We start from the raw sequence: 18,959 nt of genomic DNA, 5'->3' as shown, positions 1-18,959 counted from the left end.
ATAAGATGAATAAAATACTATTTGATGATAAATTTATGTTGTTTTTAAGTTCTTCAATGATTTGCAAAACACAGCGTGACAATCTGCTGTTCCCAGTACCAGAATTAGCGATACTTCATTGAGCAGTGTTAGGGGTCTGTAATTGTAACCCTTCGAGAAGAAATAAAAGATAAGTGATATTCGTTATTCACCGTTAATTTTCAAGTTGGTTGAAAAATATTTCAAGACCAAACACTGGTTTTCACTTGGTCCTTCAGTAGAATTGCCCACCTGGTTTTCATTCTTGTAAACAATTATAAACATTGGCACTTCTTAGACCTATGTGTTGGAATTTATCAATATCTTCATTTTAAAAAATGAATTAACTAAGCACCCTAAGCAACTTACAATTAAGTGTAGAATTTTTTTTGGGTTCCTATAACATGAAGGATTTTGAATTTGGTCCTTGAAACATTTTTATTGGTATTTGCTGCTTCAAAGTTTAAGGCATTGGTGTTGGAAGGCTACTATGAAGCATGAACACCATATAAAGTTGATTCTGATACAAAAAGACATCATACCACCTCTAAAATGGATTGTCTAAGCATATGTTTGGTGTCACATGGTAATACTGCAGATATGGGATTACATTGAAGCTAGATATTGTAGCTTTTATGTATACAGATGACAGCCTTTCTGCCGCATAATCAAACACACTACAAATCTAAATCAGAAGTGTGTGCTAACTGTCATTGCATGTGGTACACATGTATATAAAATTAGGTGTTTGAACCACTTATCCAGCAAGTTTTAGCAAGTATACTTGAAGCTAGTCTTAGCATGATAAAGATGATCTTATAAACAATAGCAGCTTAGAACATCCTTAACAAGGCTAACTAAAACATAAACATTTTTCTGCTTGCCTTGAACCAGGTCAAGCAACTAAAACACTAATCTCAAAAGGGACAAGGGGTGAAGCTAATTCATTAAACAACTTGCTCTGTACATAGTCTTGGTGAAAATTGATACGAGTATATGACAACTTAAGATACCATGTATCCAATACTGGGCAGGGGGAAAAAATGTGGCATCAAACAAATGTTTAGGCGACAAATTTCAAGCATCGGGTATCATTGTGCACATTTTGACACCGATTGGAACAAAAGCGCACACCACATCTAACACAAGTGTAATTGGCAGAGAAACCACATACGGTACAAAAGTGGCGACGGGCGGTTGAGCTTGGAGGTCCAACAGCTGCTTTCCAATAGGTGGGAACATGCGGTGGCAATGATTCTAAGTTTGCCTGCATTTTAAGGACGAAGGTCAACTCATAAAACATAACAGAAGCAAACCAAGGAAAGAGTAAAATACTATGAGTGTGATGTTATCTCTTGTGGGTTTAATTCAATCACTAACTCACATCATGTAAGAGCTCCAGAAATGTTCTTGGGGCCTTCCTAGCTTCAAGAGCTTTTGCTTGTCTGGTTTTCCTTTTGGTGCCTTTAGATTGTTTTCTCTGCATATACACTGCAATAATAGAAAATTAAATTAAATTTTATTTTGGATTTAATTTATATGCATGCACTTAGTGTAAATAAATTTTTACACTTTCAATCAATCATAATCGTTGAACATTAAAAATGCCCGACCTTACTCGTAACTACTTATATTTAACATATGATTGATTGTAATTTTCTTTTTACATGGATGCTTTACTCGTAAGGCCTAGCTCAGCTGACAATGTCGAAGTTGCTAATGTGGATGCTTTCATCCGGGATGTTTACTACTTCTGATATAGACAAAAGAAAATATAGAAGTTGCCTTTTTTTGTTTTGTTTTGGAAACTCCGTGTCTAGCCCTAGGACCGACTAATTCGAGAGACCAATTCCACAATCCACTAGCTCAAGGTCTCAAGCATTCACCACTGACTAATCCATGTTTCAGTTTAATTACATATGTCTTAACATGTTTAAAAAAGTGATACTACCTTTTTCAAAATGACAACAATAATTACAGTAAATTAATTAAAAAAAAATAGCACAAGCATAATTTCAGTTATGAACAGAGACTTTAAATAAAAAAAGTAAATTAACAGCAATAAGAAATTTAATCAGAAAAAAGAACCTAACCTTGATCATCATCATCAAGAGAAGCTTCGTCATCATCAAGATTAGGATCTACAACTTCAAATCCAGCATTGTCATTCTCCAAAGCATCCAACCGTGCAAGAGCAGCCTGGGTACGGTTGTCGGAGCTAGCAAGTGCGGCGACCATTTTGGATGCAACTTTTCGTGTTCGGCCTGACGTGCGGCGGTTTGAATTCGAACCATCTTCCTCCATCTCTGCTTTCTAGGGTTTTCGTTAACACAGGAGTAGATTTGGTGACGATAATCGAAGGTAACTTCAAGGCTTCTATTTGAATTTGTGTTCGCGTGTTTACGTAAAAGGTACCATTAAATTGATTTTTTTTTTTTTAATCTTCTTTTTAGTGAAGAGACCGTTTAATTTTACTCAACTTATTTTTTCAAGGGTTAAATATGTTTTTGGTCCCTATAAATATATCAACTTTTCGTTTTAATCTCTTTAAAATTTTCCTTCAACTTTTAGTCCCTATAAAACTTTCAATCACTATTTTTGGTCCCTCTTTTAAAGTAAACTCATATGTATAATTCATATTTTTAAATAAAAATTTTCAGAAAAAATTCTTAATATTATAAGAATCTCTTCCTAAAAAAGTTAGAATTTTTTAACAAAACATGAATTTAATATGAATTTTTACATTTTTTACAGTTAAAAATTCATATTAAATTTGTGTTTTGTTAAAAAATTTTAACTTTTTTTATGATTTTGTTTTACAATATTCTACACATTTCTGAACAATTTCATTAAAAAATACAAAAAATAACTTAAAAATAGGGACTAAAATAGTGACTGAAAATTTTATAGGGACTAAAAATTGAAGGAAAATTTTAGAGGGACTAAAACGAAAAGTTGGTATATTTATAGGGACTAAAAACATATTTAACCCTTTTTTCAATGCACAAAAAAATGATTTTTTTTTTGTTGAATTTTTACCTAATACTTTATTTATGGATATTTTGGGTATGGATTATTTTTTTTATCATATCTGGTGTCAATAAATTAATTTTAAAATAGAAGAATGTTCTCGTGAGCTTAACTTTGTTCGTAGGGACAACACATAATATATATAAGGTCTGAAGTTCAAACACCAGCCACCACACAAAAAAACATTGTGTCAATTTTGCTTAGTTGGTATGACATTGCATATTATATAGAATTGTGTCATTTAAGATATGATTTTTTAACCACTAGACCCAAACACCTCTCACTTATTCACAATACAAACTTTTAATTACTAGACTACTCCATAAAAAAAATTGATTTTGGAACATTTAACTTATATTATATAAGAAAAAAATAATAAAAAAGTATTAAGATAAAACAGTAGTATAGTATATCAGTAATTATTTTGAAATGTTAATATGTATAGTAATATATATCAGTAATCACGATTGGATGCCTTTCTCAAGAACTTCCTTCAATTTTCTAGGAGTAATATAAAATTTGTATCTCTCTTTTCAGTAACAAACATTTACATTCTTACACCAAACAAATGTTTCATTACTAAGTTTAGATATTAGGATTCTGCCGAATAATGATTTTTTCTTACATTTTTAGATCAGATTCAAAACAGTTTGTAGATTACATTGTATTTATTAACCAAGACTAAATTTTTTCCTACATTTGTCTATTCACTCATATAAAGGAAGGAATACATGAATTGAGTCTACAAATAAGCTACACCATCTATTTTTTTCTAAAGTACATTAAACATACCTTCATCTAAAAACTAAACCTGAAATATTCACACATATCAAGTTAACTAAGCTATATCTTGCTACAAGGTACCCCTTGAATTGAAAGTGGCTAAAAATTTGTCTAATCTTAATTCTATGTTAACAAATTCCTATCAAGGTCATCTCACCGCCGTCTCCCAATTTTAACCGGAGAGTGTCCGGTGTAAATCCTCACCCTTCAATTCCCTAATCGGGACTTTGATCGCGTGCGGTAGAAATAAATGAATGATTGATATTTCATTGAAGAAAATTTAAGCGCGAGAGATATATTCTTTCAACTGATTTTTTTTTTTAACCTCTTCGGATTTGTTGTTGTACCACTAAAACAGAAGCTGAGGTAGAAAAATCTTGAGAACTAACATAATCACCAATGATTCCTAACTCATCACTTTCACTCCATTCAGATAACCCTGTAAGAAGAGAAGGGTTAATCCCTTGTTTCCTTCCAACTATCAAAAGATCATAACCAACATCTTTCATATCATGAATTGCTGCAATTGTTTCTTCACCACTTTTAACCACGACTTCTCTATACACAACTCTTTGATTCGTCTCATTCTTTACCCAAAACCATGTCACAATTCCATCATCGAGCTTCTTCTCCGAAACATTATCCCCTTCATTGTTGTGAGAAAGAAAACGTATCACCGTAAGTGACACTTCTTCTTTCGCAACCATCCTATCTGCATAAAAGAGTGCTTCTCTAGCATCTGCACCTCCTAGAAAAAACACGGCGATTTTATGTCTACAATGTTGCATCGAACTTCCTCCTACCACGATGTTTTCAAGAAGCCCTTTATCAACAAAAATTGCAATTGAGCAAGGTGCATGATCCAACACTTGTAAATTCGTTGTGTTTCTGATTCCATGGTCAGAAAAGGCTTTATTCATGAAAGGCAAGATGATCAGCGATGCTTCTTGTTCGAGTGCCAGTTCACAAATGTTTTGGAACATTGATTGCTTGGGAGCCACGGCAGTGAAAAATTGAATCTTCACAAACTCACTTTTGAATTGTTGATAACTTTCAAGTGTGTTTACCGTGTTTGTCCATTGATATATCGGAGGAACTTCTTGTTTCGCGTGATCAATGAATAAAGGGCTAGCGCGACCCTCAAGCTCGAATAGTCTAAGAGAAGAAACTGAAATTGGATATTCTGAGGTTGGATTTGTGACATCAAGTAGGTGGATGAGTCCATTTGTGTTTTCGGCGTCAAGAATGCATAAAACTATTCGAAGTTCTACCTCTGGTGGATTGTGTTGAATGTCCCTTCTTTGGTTCAACATGTATGGCCTTGTTGGATCATATAATATGGAGATTAGAGGAGTGAATATTGCTGTTATTGTTACTGTCATTATCAGCAATAATGTGAAGCCCGCCACGTTCATGATCTGTATAAGCATGCACACAAACCACAATGATTGGATTAGTACTTTTATTTTATTAGCTTTTGTGTACAAAAGGTAATTATAATATGTAGAAGGCAAGCGAGCAACAAGCTGCGCCGCTAGGCCTTTTTGGATGGTAAAACCAATCCTCGCAAGCACAACATTCATAAACCTAGGAGACATGACATTGCTATGCATGACCCTTTGAACTCTATGTAGAAGGTCAACAGTCTCTAGTGCTAGGAAATCGAAAGCGTCAAAAGCAGATGGTATAAAAGCATGTTGATTGTCACAACACGCTTTATCATATTTGACCATTTTACTTGAATCATGTGTTTTAGTTATTGAACTAAATTCTAAGTACAAATTTGATTGGAACTTACTTACCCTTTTGTCCATGAAATGCACAAACATGATAAGTTCACATTGTCCTCTTAAGCTCATAATGAGGCTAAATGTGAGTCCATCTCTGAATGGCATACGCCAATACATTGCAGCCAACCAAGTAACAAAGAATTTGGATGAGTATCCAGTCAAAATCAAGAGAAACAAAGGTTGCAAACTTTTCCAATCAGAAGCCCCCAATGCAAAAAAATCAAAATATTGTCCCACCATAATGAATGAAAATGGCATAAGAAACTCATTCATAATAGTCTTGGTCTTTTGTACCATTGTTGTTCCTAAACGAGGTCCATCCGGTGTAACCAAACCCAACCAGAAAGACCCATTAACAATTGCTATACCAAACATGTCAGTTATAAATGCCATCACAAAAACCCCTAAAATAATAGCAACAACAAAAGATTGATCCACTTCTTGTCCTTCTGGTGTTTTTCTATTAATCCACATCATTGTTGGCCTAATACAACAAAGTAAAAGTATTGCCACAACTACAACAGAAATCATGAACCACAAAGAATTCTCTGATTTTATTTCTCCTTGTCTTCCCGCTTCAAATGCTAAAACACCACCAATTCCAAATGCATCGCCGATTAACGCGGTCGATAATGCAAGTCGTCCGACATCTGAGTTTATAAGGTTAAGCTCTTTGAGAATACAAAATAGAACAGGAAATGCTGTTGTTCCTATGTACCCTGCTAATACTCCCATTGATGAAATTGTGGCTAATTCTTTGTCCATGGATTTTCTTAAACATAGTGCCAATACAAATACTAATGTTAATGGAACTGTTATGCTAGCCAATCCCACTGATACATGCATCTTTCCGGATTTTTTCAATAGGCCTGGATCCATTTTCACACCATAAACAAACATAAAGAACATGAATCCCATTATTCCTAGGTTGTTCATTAGGAATTGTGCCATTTCGGGTTTCACATGTCGATGATACCATTTACTTCGTCCTAGAAAGGATGGTCCAATAATGACACCACCCTAGGAAATTAAACAAGAAATAAATATCATCACATTAGAGAAAAAAATTATAAATATAACTATTGAAAAAGTTCCTCTCAAAAAAACAAAACAAAACTATTGAAAAAGTTGAATTATCTACAAAAAAAACATGAAATTCATCACCAAGTTTGTTCTTAAGAAGATTAACATGTCTCTATTTTGTTACTAAATATTAAAAACGTCGAAATTAGATCATCTTTGTTTTATGTCTATAATCTACATTGGTAATACTATATTGTATACGTAAATATTCATTGTTATTGTTACTATACAACAGAATTTGACATAAGAATAGAAATAATGAATGTATGATAAGAAGCTTACAATTATTTGAGAAACGATCATAGGTTGTTTGAGAGGCTTAAGAATGAAACGAACAATGCGGGTGATGGTGGTGACAAGAACGAGGTGCAACAGAAGTGCTGAGAATGTGTGACTTAAGGGATTGTCACCATAAAATATGCCATTAGGGTGAAAGTTTTGTGCTTGACACAAAATTTGTTCTTGTAGAACACGAGAAGGAATAGAATGTGCATGTTGTTGCCATTCATTTTTTGGTGTTTGTAGCAAACGATTTGCAGGGAATAGCCGAGTCATGCATGAATTTTTTTGATAATAAACATGAACATTCAAAATTACACATGAAGAATGTGTGCTTGTTTGAGAGAGAGAGAGGAGATGCAAACCCTAGAGAAGATTGTGGATATACGTCAAACTGGGAGATCTAGTGTTCCCATTTCATTCTAATGGTTAACCATTTTTTCTTTATTTGTGAGGTAAATATTACACTTAATATTTTTGACCTTTACACAAAATACTCTTCAAAAGAGTTTTATGTTGAGACCTAAACATTCGATCAAAGACTAATCCCATAACAGTCCAAAAGATGGAAGCTCACTAGGATACTCTATATATACCCTGATTACAGTGATTTTATACAAAAACAAACATGACATACGTGATTTTTGTTTTTTAATTTGACATTGAAACCACACAAATGTATTCTTCCTTGTATTTTAATGATTAGCTTTCTATTTTATGTTTTATATATTCATATACTTTTATATCTTCTGAAACAATTGTCTGTTAATTTATATATATTTTTTATTTCATTTAAAAAACTCAATAGTATTTATATGGTATTTTTGTTATAGTTCATACATCTTTATTTATTTTTTAGAGGATAGTTTTGTTGAGAATTGACATAGGTATAAAGTAAGCACTCTAATCAACATATAAATTCTTGAATATTACTTTTCCTATCATATGAGGTTCTTCACGCCCTATTTTTTTCCTTCAAAACTACCCTTTGTTTGGATTTTAGGATCCGAACTGCCTTTCGGATTATATAATCCGAACACTGCCTATATATAATTCAAAATCAGAAACTTCTCCGTTTTACACAATTTGTAACTATTACCCTAAAATATCTCTCTCTCTTTCTCTCTCTCTCTCTCTCTATATATATATATATATATATATCTCACTCACACACACACCAAAATCCAAAAACCACACATTGGACGAATGGAGGTTTTTTGCTCAAAATCATCACATTTCAAGCTTCATCAAACTCAAGGTTAGGTCTTATTCCCTCTGCATGAAATTGTTTGGGTTCAAAAGTTTTTTTTTTGTAGAGCCGAAGTGTACCAGTAACCATATTTTTTTTACAGTTTCGTGGATTTATGTTAATTGTGTGTATATTTGATTTTGCATGTTACAAGTATGGATCACATCAAAAATCAAAGACAAGCGATGCATGCTTCTGTTAGGCGAGAAAGGATGGAGAGGAATGAAGCGGCCGAGGTAGTAGGTAGGCGTGGTGGAAGGGGTAGGAGTAGGACACGTTGTGCTGATGGCGAGGAACCATCTCAGGTGAAAGATCATGAGCCACAATACGAGCCCCATATGGAGATGGAGGAGCAGGTGAAGGATGATGTTGAGCAGGTGGATTTGAAGCCAGAGTCAGAGCAACCGAATGACAATCCTAGTGGCCCACCTGACTTATCTGTGCTGACCATGTATCATGTTCACTTGGCCAGAAGAATGTCTGATGGAGTGATAAGACTCTACTCCTTTTATTTAATGTAAATTGAATTTCTATGTTGTTTTAATTATTGTAAGATGTTGTTAACTTTTTGCATGTATTATTTTGATTTTTGTGAAGTTGATGTTAATTTTTTGTTTTTAATTTTTGCAGCGGCGTGACAATTTAAAGTGCATAAACAACGGGAAAAGCTGAGGGCATTACATGATGATGAAAACAAGGCTCAAATGCAAGCACGATGGTTTAAAGATTCTATAAGAGCCACCACTCTTTAATGGCTACAAGATACCAACTATGATATTATTGACCATAAGCTGCTTTTTGCCTTTATTGAGAGATAACATGAGGACACCTCTAGCTTCCATCTTCTGATGGATGAGATGATAGTGACACTTGATGATGTGTTATGTTTGTTGCATCTTCCCGTCAAGGGCATGCTCCTGGACCATAATGGTCTAGTTTCCAGGACTGATGCAATTGATATGATGGTGCAGCTATTGTGGGCTGAGGTGGCCAAGGTTGTGGAACAAGTGAAAAAAAATGGTGCTCATGCACATTTTAGCTGGTTGAGGGATATTCCAGTGAGTGTCTTTGGGAGGCATTTGAGGTTGAGGAGGCTGGTGATATACTTGAGATGCAGCAGAAGTGGGACCAGTCTCTCTGTATCTATTTTCTCTACTTGGTGGGTATCATGTTGTTCACTAACAAGAGCGCAAACTATGTGGATGTGACATACTTGAGGTACTTCAGAGACCTGGAGCTTGTATCTAATTATGCGTGGGGAGCAGCTGCCATTGCACACTTGCACATGGAGATCAATAATGGACTTCTTGTTTATTCACTTTTATGTTGTTGGTTTTGTTGCAGGCTTGAATATTTCAACACTTCAGGGGAATCGGTGCCAGGGATGGATGGAGTGGATACGAGAACAATCAACATCCATGTGCCATGATGTATCTACCGCTGAAGGGTCAACTTCACCAAATACTTGCAGAGCAACTCTAGATGCTCTTAATCTGGGGGGTGTTTACATGTCCCATACACTGAACACCGTCATATATGTCCATTCGAGCTGGAGCAGGTGCTTTATCAATTTGATTTTTTCCAAATTGTTCTGAGGCATCCACATGAGAGTGCAAGTTCCTTGATGACCTTATCGGAGATCAGCTGCTGTTATGTGCACTATCTTGATTATATATTGAGAGATCTGGGACTGGGGGCATCCTACTATTACTGGTGTTGAGGTGGAACATGGTTACAAAAGATGATTTTCATACCATTTCACATCCACACATCATAGCTCCAGACGAGGATGTTCATGTCCCGAGGCCAACTGAGAAGGAGGCCCTTGATGAGATTGTTGCTGAACAGGAGGGAGAGCATGTGTTTCTAGAGCTGATCGGAAGGTTGGACTGTATCAGAGACCATGGCTTATCCGTCATGGGCAATGATTTGGCGGAGATAGGGACAACTGAATGGGGAGTTTGGAATCAATTCTGCATAAGGTTCACGGAGGACGGCTTAATCGTCGTAGGTGTGGCAGGGGTCCTAGGGCTACCCTGTAGTTTTATTGTGTTGTGGTAGTATTTTGAACAAATTCAATGTTTTTAATTTTATGTTTGAATATTTGGTTTGTAGCCTAAGAATAATTTTTGTTTAATTTGTACAATCTATGTTTAATATGTGTTGTTTCTTATCGTTTCCATTAAAGTATTATTATTTTTTTTTTTATAATTTCACAAATGCATGCTTATATCAAGAGATTATATAACTGTATTTATTAGAGAAAAAAACAAAGTCTGTTTCTGTTCTGATACTTTTCGGATTATATAATCCAAACTGTTTTATAATATTTCAGATTATATAATCTGAAATATATGTGTTTTTTTAACCACAAATTGCTTCTTCTGGGATGTTTGACACTTTTTGGATTATATAAGTAGAGTTATTTTAAGGGGTTTCAGATTATAGATTCTGAAACGTATGTTTTAATGAGACCTACACAAGCATCTTTAGGTTGCTTTGTCTTCCAACAATTTTTATACTGTTCAAATAATACGAAGTGCTATTCAAATTATATAATTCAAATAAAGGATATTTTAGGAAGATAAAAAATAGAACACACAAGAAAGCCACATGATAAAAAAAAGTAATAGTCTAATTTCTTCATTTCTTATTTCTTTCCCTCAACTCTATGATCATTAGGAACAAAAGTAGGCCCATAATTAAAACCAAATAATGTTGTTTTGACATCTATTGTTTCTTAAAAACACATGAAAATGATAAAGAAAAAATCCGCGGTAGTTAACTACTGCCATTTTTCTACTTTGAAGCCAGCGGTAGTTAACTACCGCCGATTTTCTGCTCTGAAATCAGCGGTAGTTTTTGATCATTTTCATGTGTTTCTAAGAATCATGGATGTCAAAACAGCAACACTCATTAAAACCTGTAATGAGGCCGTGATAGGGCCCATTAATTACGATCAAAAGTAGGCCCATCAAGAATGAATTTTTTTTAGCCCAGAATGAATTTTAAGCAGATAATCATAGTTTCAGAGGAATTAAATACGGTGCAGCTTAAGTTAAGCCGCCAGTGTCAGGGTGCAGAGTAAAAATAAAGTGTTGATCCCATTTTCCTTAATTTTTTTTTGAATCAGCAAAATTTTATTGAAAATCAGATCCTTGCACAAGACGAACAGAGACCGGTGATCCCATTTTCCTTAATGATACCGTCATGAAGGTTATGGTATGTTTGTTTACATAATAGTTGTCATATTTCTTTAAAAAAGAAGCTATCATATTTATATACTTCTACACAAGTATTGGATTTTATCCCTTCAAGAAAAGTATTGGATTTTATATAATGGATTAATGTAAAAAATAATCAATTTAATTTCACTAAGTTGAAAAGTGACGCTAGGCTTAGTGTTGTTGTTTTTTTCTTCTCATATGGAGTTGTGTTTAGGGTTATGCTAACTAGTACTTTTAGAACATTTATTAAAGAAACAAAAAAGAGTAGATTTGTATTAATTTTAGTAATATTTTAACTTTTAAAAAATTAAATTCATCACTTTTTACCATTTTCTAATATAATATTTATATTTTTATCCTATTAACCAATGTTGTAACGACATTGTTTATAAGAAAAAAAAATTGGCAAAACAAACGCACTGTCTTTGATACACCACTTTCTCATTAACTTTCTTCTTCAATTTTCATTTTGACCGGGAGTCTTGTAAATGCTGACGGAATATTTTAGGGAAAATATATAAGAGGTCATAATTAATGGGAACTTCTATGGTACACTTATAAAATGAGGTGTATCGGTACTCCTACTTCTTAATTTTATAAATGAACGATCATTTTTTATGTAGTAAATAGCTATTTGTCAATATTTATATTTTATAGAACAACATTTCATAAGAAAAAACATCATTTAATTGTTTATAAGAATCATAGTAATTTTTTTTACATATTATCGTAAAAAATAATGAATGTTCTCAATTATGAGTGATAAAAATTTAAAAAAATAAAAAATTATTTCGTTGACACTTTTGATGAATAAGATTTAGTTACTATAATTATAAATGATAAAAAAATAATATTTTTCTTCAAAAAACAACTCATTTAACTATGAATTTAAAAAGTGAGTGTACCGATACACTCAAATATAATGGGTGTACCATAGAATTTGCCATAATTAATTGTTGTATTATATAAATGATCTCTTGATTTGTTGTTTAGGTTAGTTTAAAGAGACATCACTATTAAACCAAAAAAAAAAAAAGAGATATCACTATTTTAACAAAAAAAGAAGAAGAGAGACATCAGTACTCTCGTTTGGTGAATATAAATAAAAAGCTGACTATTCCATTTGGTTAGTTGAACTCTAGCCACAAAATTCATAATTAAGAGGACAGTATACTTTATTTTTGGTCAATAAGAGGACAATATTCTCTCCCTGCATTTCTTCTTTAAATTGCTATGGATCCTATAATAATGGCATATGGACATTTTTAGGACATTATTATTGTTATGATATGTTTTATATTGTTTTGCTAAAAAATGATATGTTTTATATTGTAGGATTTAATTTCAATACACCATCAATATAATTATTTTTTAGAGGTGTGTTTGTTTTAAGTTTACCAAATTTATTTTTAGGAATAATATTTCTTGGAATATAAAGATGGAAATTTTATTTCAAGGTATTTAGAAAAAATATGTTTGGTTAACTTTATAATATTCATAGGAACCATAAAAATAGAGATTATAATAGGTAACTATTTATGAATTTATTCTCATCTCTGTAGGAACTTTATTCCCACCATTTTTCTTTGAATTTTTTTTTCTATTCCCAGAAACTTTTTATACCCGGGAGTAAACTTGTAACAAACATAGACATATATATTTCTATCATTTTATTATCGGTAATCAAATATAACTTGAAACAAACGCATTGAATCGCTTTATGATGCCATTTTTTAAATTTAACTAGTTATAATGTCAATGTACAATTATTTTAAGGGTGTGTTTGTTTCAAGTTATAATTGTTGATTCCCGGGAATAAAATGATAGGAATGTATATGCCTATGTTTGTTACAAGTTTACTAAATTTTATTCCCGGGTATAAAATGTTCCTGGGAATAGAAAAAATTTCCTAAGGAAAAGGGTGGGAATAAAGTTCCCATGGAAATGGGAATAAATTCATAAATAGTTTACCTATTATAATCCCTATTTTTATGGTTCCTAGGAATATTATAAAGTTAACCAAACATATTTTTCCTAAATTCCTTGGAATAAAATTCTCATCTTTATATTCCAAGGAATGTTATTCCTAGGAATAAATTTGGTAAACTTGAAACAAACACACCCTAAGGGTCATGTTAACTTGTGATCTTTGGGCACATATTAAAGCTTTTATAAAGAGAAAATATTTATTGAGAAACATTAAATTTCAATCTTGTGAGAAATAAATTGACATAATTTACGATGCATAATTTCTATCTTTGAAACCTAGTTAGCATTTCCCTTATTTTAAACATACTTCTTTAAAAAATTAAACATGCATTTAATGATATGTTGTCACATTAATTAATATGAAAACATATAAGTTGGCATACTCATTAATTGATATGAAAATTGTTGTTTCAACATCATATTCATTAATTGATGTTTCAACACATCATTGGATGCATGTGTAAACCAATTGTGCACTAAAGAGCCTACTAATTAAACTTTGTTTTTAGGTAAGTTTCGTAAATATCTACTCCCTCCGGTCCTTTTTATTATAAACAAAAGTGAGAATTTTTTTGGTCATTTTTATAAGAAGATTGATCAAGTTTCAAGTATGTTTGAAGCTAAATTTCTTTTGTGCCCTTATTGATTATGAGAGAGAATATTAAAAGTAAGTAAGTTGATGGAATAAAGAGTAATTAATTTAAGGGTGTTCATAGAATTTTTTTAACTGTAGAAGTGTATTAAATGAAGATGACTATTTTCAATGTATTTTTTTGGTGTTGATGTTTTATGTCTTTTGTTTCTTGTATAAAAGATCGGAGGGAGTAGTTAATATGATTTGATTAAATGCATGTGTAGTAGTACTATACACCAACAATGTTAGTAATTTAAAAGGGAATTTCACAAGAAAATAAACGATCGAATTTATAAGTACTTTACATTGATTTGATAATATGAATCATCTCTTTTCACTTTATCTCTATATCTCTCAGTATACTCATTTTATTATAAATTATAAATCGTTTTAGCAATTTCACATGTATTAAGTAATGAGGAATGATATGTGAACAATCAAATTGTACAACCAACAACTTATTTGCTATTTTTAATGATATTTTGCATGATTTTGTTTTCCGTGCTCCTCACAAAATTAAAAGTTATTGCATTGGTTGTCTAATTTTAGATGTACAAATAACATAGCTCTTAAGTAATATAATAAATTTTATTTAGAAAAGAGATATTATGAGTTATATTATAAAATTGTCTCTAATAAATGATGTGAAAAACATAAATTAAAGAATTTAAAATAAGAGAATGTAATAAATAATTAAACATAAATTATAAGTTGTTTGATTTGCTAAAAAATGAAGCATATGACATGACAACTCCACTTGTATAGTGTTTAATTTGTAAAACTGTTTAAGTGATATAACAAATTGGAGGCAAGAGACAGGACAAAAACTGAAATTCATGTCCCTTATAAAATCACAACAAAACTTTTTTGTCCCACATACAAGTTGTCTAAAATACCCAAAAGGACATTTGTCCACAAAAACATTATATAACACCAACAATTATTCAATACCATAAAAATTTGTCTTGTGTTGTTCTGCTTATGTATAGCAATACTGTTTTCCAACTCAAATGCAAACAAATTATAATTTAAACAATTTTTTTTTTCTTCTAAACATCTTGTAATTTATGATGGGAGAGTATCTCTCTTAATCTCAATTTCTTAATAAAATGATCAAGATAAAGATTGAAATTTGGAGATATATGTAAAGAAAAAGGAAGGAGATGATGCAACATGCAAGCTTCTAAAGGTACGACAACCTTGAAGTTACAAGTCGTACCTTTCAAGGTGAAACGGTTTTGGAAGTGGTCCCAAACATATTAGAAGGTGTACTTCTTCTTTCGTTTGAATTTACTATGTTTGTGTCGCACCACATGCACACTCTCAAAGGACACAGAAGAACTCAGAATTTGTACGAATTAATTCCTCAAACCCAACGTTTTCAAAAATGAGTCAAGATGACTTTTCTTCCCCCTCAAAGTTTGAGCCATTGATGGTAGAAATCATTCATTCTTACCAAACATAATCATGTTGGTCTGCCACTCTCCCTATACTCAAATGCGCCAACTAATTTTTTTATGTTAACCGCTCTCGAGTAACATTTGGGTGGCATAATATTTTGTGATATTTGTGACATTGATCAATCACAATCTTTGTAAAAGAGAAAGAAAAATGTCACTTATAATATTGTAATTGACAACTATCATCAAATCTTATGTCACCCAAATACTACCCCTTATGAAGGACATCATTCAACTACGGTTATACATCCTCACCAAATTATAAACCATGAGAAAAATTGTATCCTTGAATACAAGGTTCATTGCAAATTGTACCGGATATATTTATTGTTAGGAGGAGTGTGAATTCTTTTATTTTTTATTTTTTTTATATATTCTTTAATACCAGTTCTTTTATCGGGTTAAATTAAAGTGAGTCTCTTATGTTGGTGGTGGCTGATTTGGGGAGTGTGTGTCTAAGAAGTTGGGGGATGGTTCAGACACTTTGTTTTGGTTTGATAAGTGGTTAGGGTCGGTTTCTTTGTGTGAGCGGTTTCCTAGGTTGTTTGATCTTGCTGAGAACAAATCTATTACGGTGGCAGGATTGTTCTCTCTTGGTGTTGAGCAGGGTGGGGAGGCGTGGAGGTGGGGGAGGAGGTTGTGGGCATGGGAGGAGGAGGAGTTAGAGGAGTGTAGGGCTTTATTGACTGATGTTTCTCTGCAAGTTTCTGTTTCAGACAGGTGGGTGTGGTTGCCTGACCCTGTTGAGGGTTACACTGTTCGCGGTTCTTATCACTTGTTGACTTCAAATGATGCACTTCTTAGGGATCCTACAACATCTTTGATTTGGCATACCCAGGCGCCGTTGAAGGTCTCTTTGCTTGGAGGTTGCTACGTAATAGATTGCCTACTAAAGATAATTTGGTCCTTAGAAGGGTGATTGATTCAGAAGCTTCGATGTGTGTTTCAGTTTGTGGCATGAGAGAAACGGCGCAACATTTGTTTTTATCTTGTGATGCTTTTTCTTCTTTATGGCCTATGGTGCGCAATTGGCTGGGTATTATAGGTGTTGATACCAATGTTCTTCTAGATCACTTTCTTCAGTTTGTACACTTGTCAGGTGGTGGTAAAGCGGTTCGAGATTTCCTTCAGCTGATTTGGCTTTTGTGTGTATGGGTTTTATGGAATGAACGTAATAACAGACTCTTCAATAATGTTGTTACTTCTATTCTCAGGTTGTTACATAAAGTTAAATTTATGTCTTTAGCATGGTTGAAAGCCAAAAAGGTTGTTTTTAGGTTTGGTACAGATAGGTGGTGCTCAAGTCCTTTCCAATGCTTGGACATCGCTTAATGGTTTGTATTGGTTGTTTGTTTTGACTCTGTTTTTGTAGAGTAATTCTTTTAGCACACCTTGTGCTAGAGGAGTTGCTTTTGGTGTTAATATATATTCCATTTTTGATTGTTCAAAAAAAAAATTTGATGAGCAAGAGAATATTCGCATTTTTTCATTTTTTCATCGAATAAAAAAAAGTGTTAGCAAGAGAATATTCGCAACACTCTTCTTATTGTGTTACACACAAAATATCGCTTATTAAAACTAGGCAAAATTACAATTTTAGTCCCTCAACTTAATTTTAGGTAACAATTTGGTCCTTTATATTTTTTCCATTTTAATTTGGTCTTTTTTGTCCATTTTCATATACATTTTTAAGCTTAAAATTCATGATTTTATTTTCTTATGGTCTTTTAGTCTTCAAATCTATGATTCTTGTATTTGCATAAGAATATTAGATTAGAAGTTTGAAAATGTATATGAAAATGGACAAAAATACCAAATTAAAATGAAAAAAAGATAAAGCACCAAACAGTTATCTAAAATTAAATTAAGGGACTAAAAATATAATTTTGCTTTAAAACTACCACATTATCTTCGAAGATAAAAAATTAATATTAAGTATGAACATGTAATGGTACAATCCTCATTCTCTTGGTCAATCAATAAGAAAATCCATAAATACATGACATTAAAACCCAATATAGGAGACATGATCCAAGACCGTCTGAGGTGACCACGTCATATTACAACATGGTGCATCACATAAACTCACATACTAGAGTGGCTCAAGATATATAACCTATTGGGGTGTACCTCTTGAGTTGAGCTGTCAAAATAGGTCGGGTCTTATGGGCCGGCCAGAAAGTCCGAATAAAATGTAGGGTTTGGGCCGAAAAGTAGCAGTCCAAATATTTTTAGAGCTTTTTAGCCTGGCCCGAAAATACCCGTAGCCCGTTCGGGCTAAGGGCAGTCCGGCAGCCCGTAGAAGAAAAAAAAGTGGGTTATTTTTGACACTAGACTGGACGGACAACCCAAATAGTTATGTTCATTTGGTATTTAAGTCATTCTCTCTTCTAAAAATTGTATATAATTATGTTCATTTGTTTTGTTACTTCTAATTAAAATGAAGGAAAAACAAAAATCAAAGTGATCGTGTTCATCATTGTTTCTTAACTCTTGTTCTCCTGTAATATTAAAAATGTTATGCTTTTATTCCCCACTTTTAAAACCCTTTTGCTTATAGTTACATTGTTATTTCCTTTCTTCACTCTCAACTCAGTTTAGTACCCTTTATCTTTCTTCCTTTCTTCACTGTCAACTATTGTAGCTTCGCTTGTAGAAGGTTGCAACAACGAACCCCAATTGAATTGGATTGAAAAAGTGATCGTTCTATTCATATCCTATTTTTGAAAGTAGTACTGAAAAATAAAGAAACTAATTAGATGAAATCATTTAAATAATTGTCACTGTGTCTTCAAAATCAAATAACAATGCATAGATGCATATTGCATGCTTTAAGGATAACTTTTTTGACGGTTTTAACTTTTAAGGATAAATTTGTAATGATGGTTATCTAAGTTTTTAATGTTAACAGAAAACTTCTCACGATCCCTAAAAAGAAATTCATATTGTCCAAGAATATGATAACAAATTAACGATAATAAATAGGATTCCTCAGGATATAATAAATTTGATATAGTTTTTTAAACAAAAAAATATGAAATGCTAACACGTGTGTTTTGAGCAGGTGCTAATAATATATGGGTACAATTATGTTGATGTTATTATGTTTTCAGTTCTTAAAAATGAAAAAAAATAACCAAAACGGGTCAGGGCTGGCCCGTTAGCCCGGGAGTCCGTATAGGGCCGGGCTCGGCCTCTATTTTTCCAGCACATATTTAAACTGGGCTTTTTAGCCCGGCCCTAAAAATCCCTTGGCCCGGTCGGACGGGGTCGCCCGTTTTGACAGCTCTACTCTTGAGCATGGGTGTGTTTCATTCGCCGGTGATCAAACACGTCGTGATATGACATGCATGTCTTTTCGAGGTGCTATTTTTCCTGAGGTGGTGTAGGGATAGGATCTCATATAGCTTGACAAGG

General features: G+C 32.9%; 1 protein-coding gene across 1 annotated transcript; it reads right to left on the bottom strand.

Annotated features, from left to right (window-relative positions):
- Nucleotides 1–726: 726 nt before the first annotated feature.
- LOC25490987 (SWR1 complex subunit 6) lies at nucleotides 727–2,433 on the bottom strand. The gene is made up of 3 exons (XM_013604900.3): nucleotides 2,112–2,433; nucleotides 1,403–1,509; nucleotides 727–1,285 (listed from the first exon to the last, which is right to left on the bottom strand). The coding sequence occupies exons 1-3, from the start codon at nucleotides 2,320–2,322 to the stop codon at nucleotides 1,082–1,084; spliced, it is 522 nt and encodes a 173-aa protein (XP_013460354.1). The 5' UTR covers nucleotides 2,323–2,433; the 3' UTR covers nucleotides 727–1,081.
- Between the last annotated feature and the right edge of the window lie 16,526 nt (nucleotides 2,434–18,959).

Source organism: Medicago truncatula, chromosome 3 (assembly GCF_003473485.1).
Source record: "Medicago truncatula cultivar Jemalong A17 chromosome 3, MtrunA17r5.0-ANR, whole genome shotgun sequence".
Classification (NCBI taxonomy): domain Eukaryota; kingdom Viridiplantae; phylum Streptophyta; class Magnoliopsida; order Fabales; family Fabaceae; genus Medicago; species Medicago truncatula.
The sequence above is the reverse complement of the archived record's forward strand: the minus strand, read 5'-3'. Positions and strand labels throughout refer to the sequence as shown.

Coding starts and splice junctions, on each gene's coding strand:
- LOC25490987 (XM_013604900.3), bottom strand. CDS start 2,322: ATGGAGGAAGATGGTTCGAATTCAAACCGCCGCACGTCAGGCCGAACA. Junction 1,510..2,111: donor TCTTGATGATGATGATCAAG/GTTAGGTTCTTT, acceptor CTATTATTGCAG/TGTATATGCAGAGAAAACAA. Junction 1,286..1,402: donor TTCTGGAGCTCTTACATGAT/GTGAGTTAGTGA, acceptor CTTAAAATGCAG/GCAAACTTAGAATCATTGCC.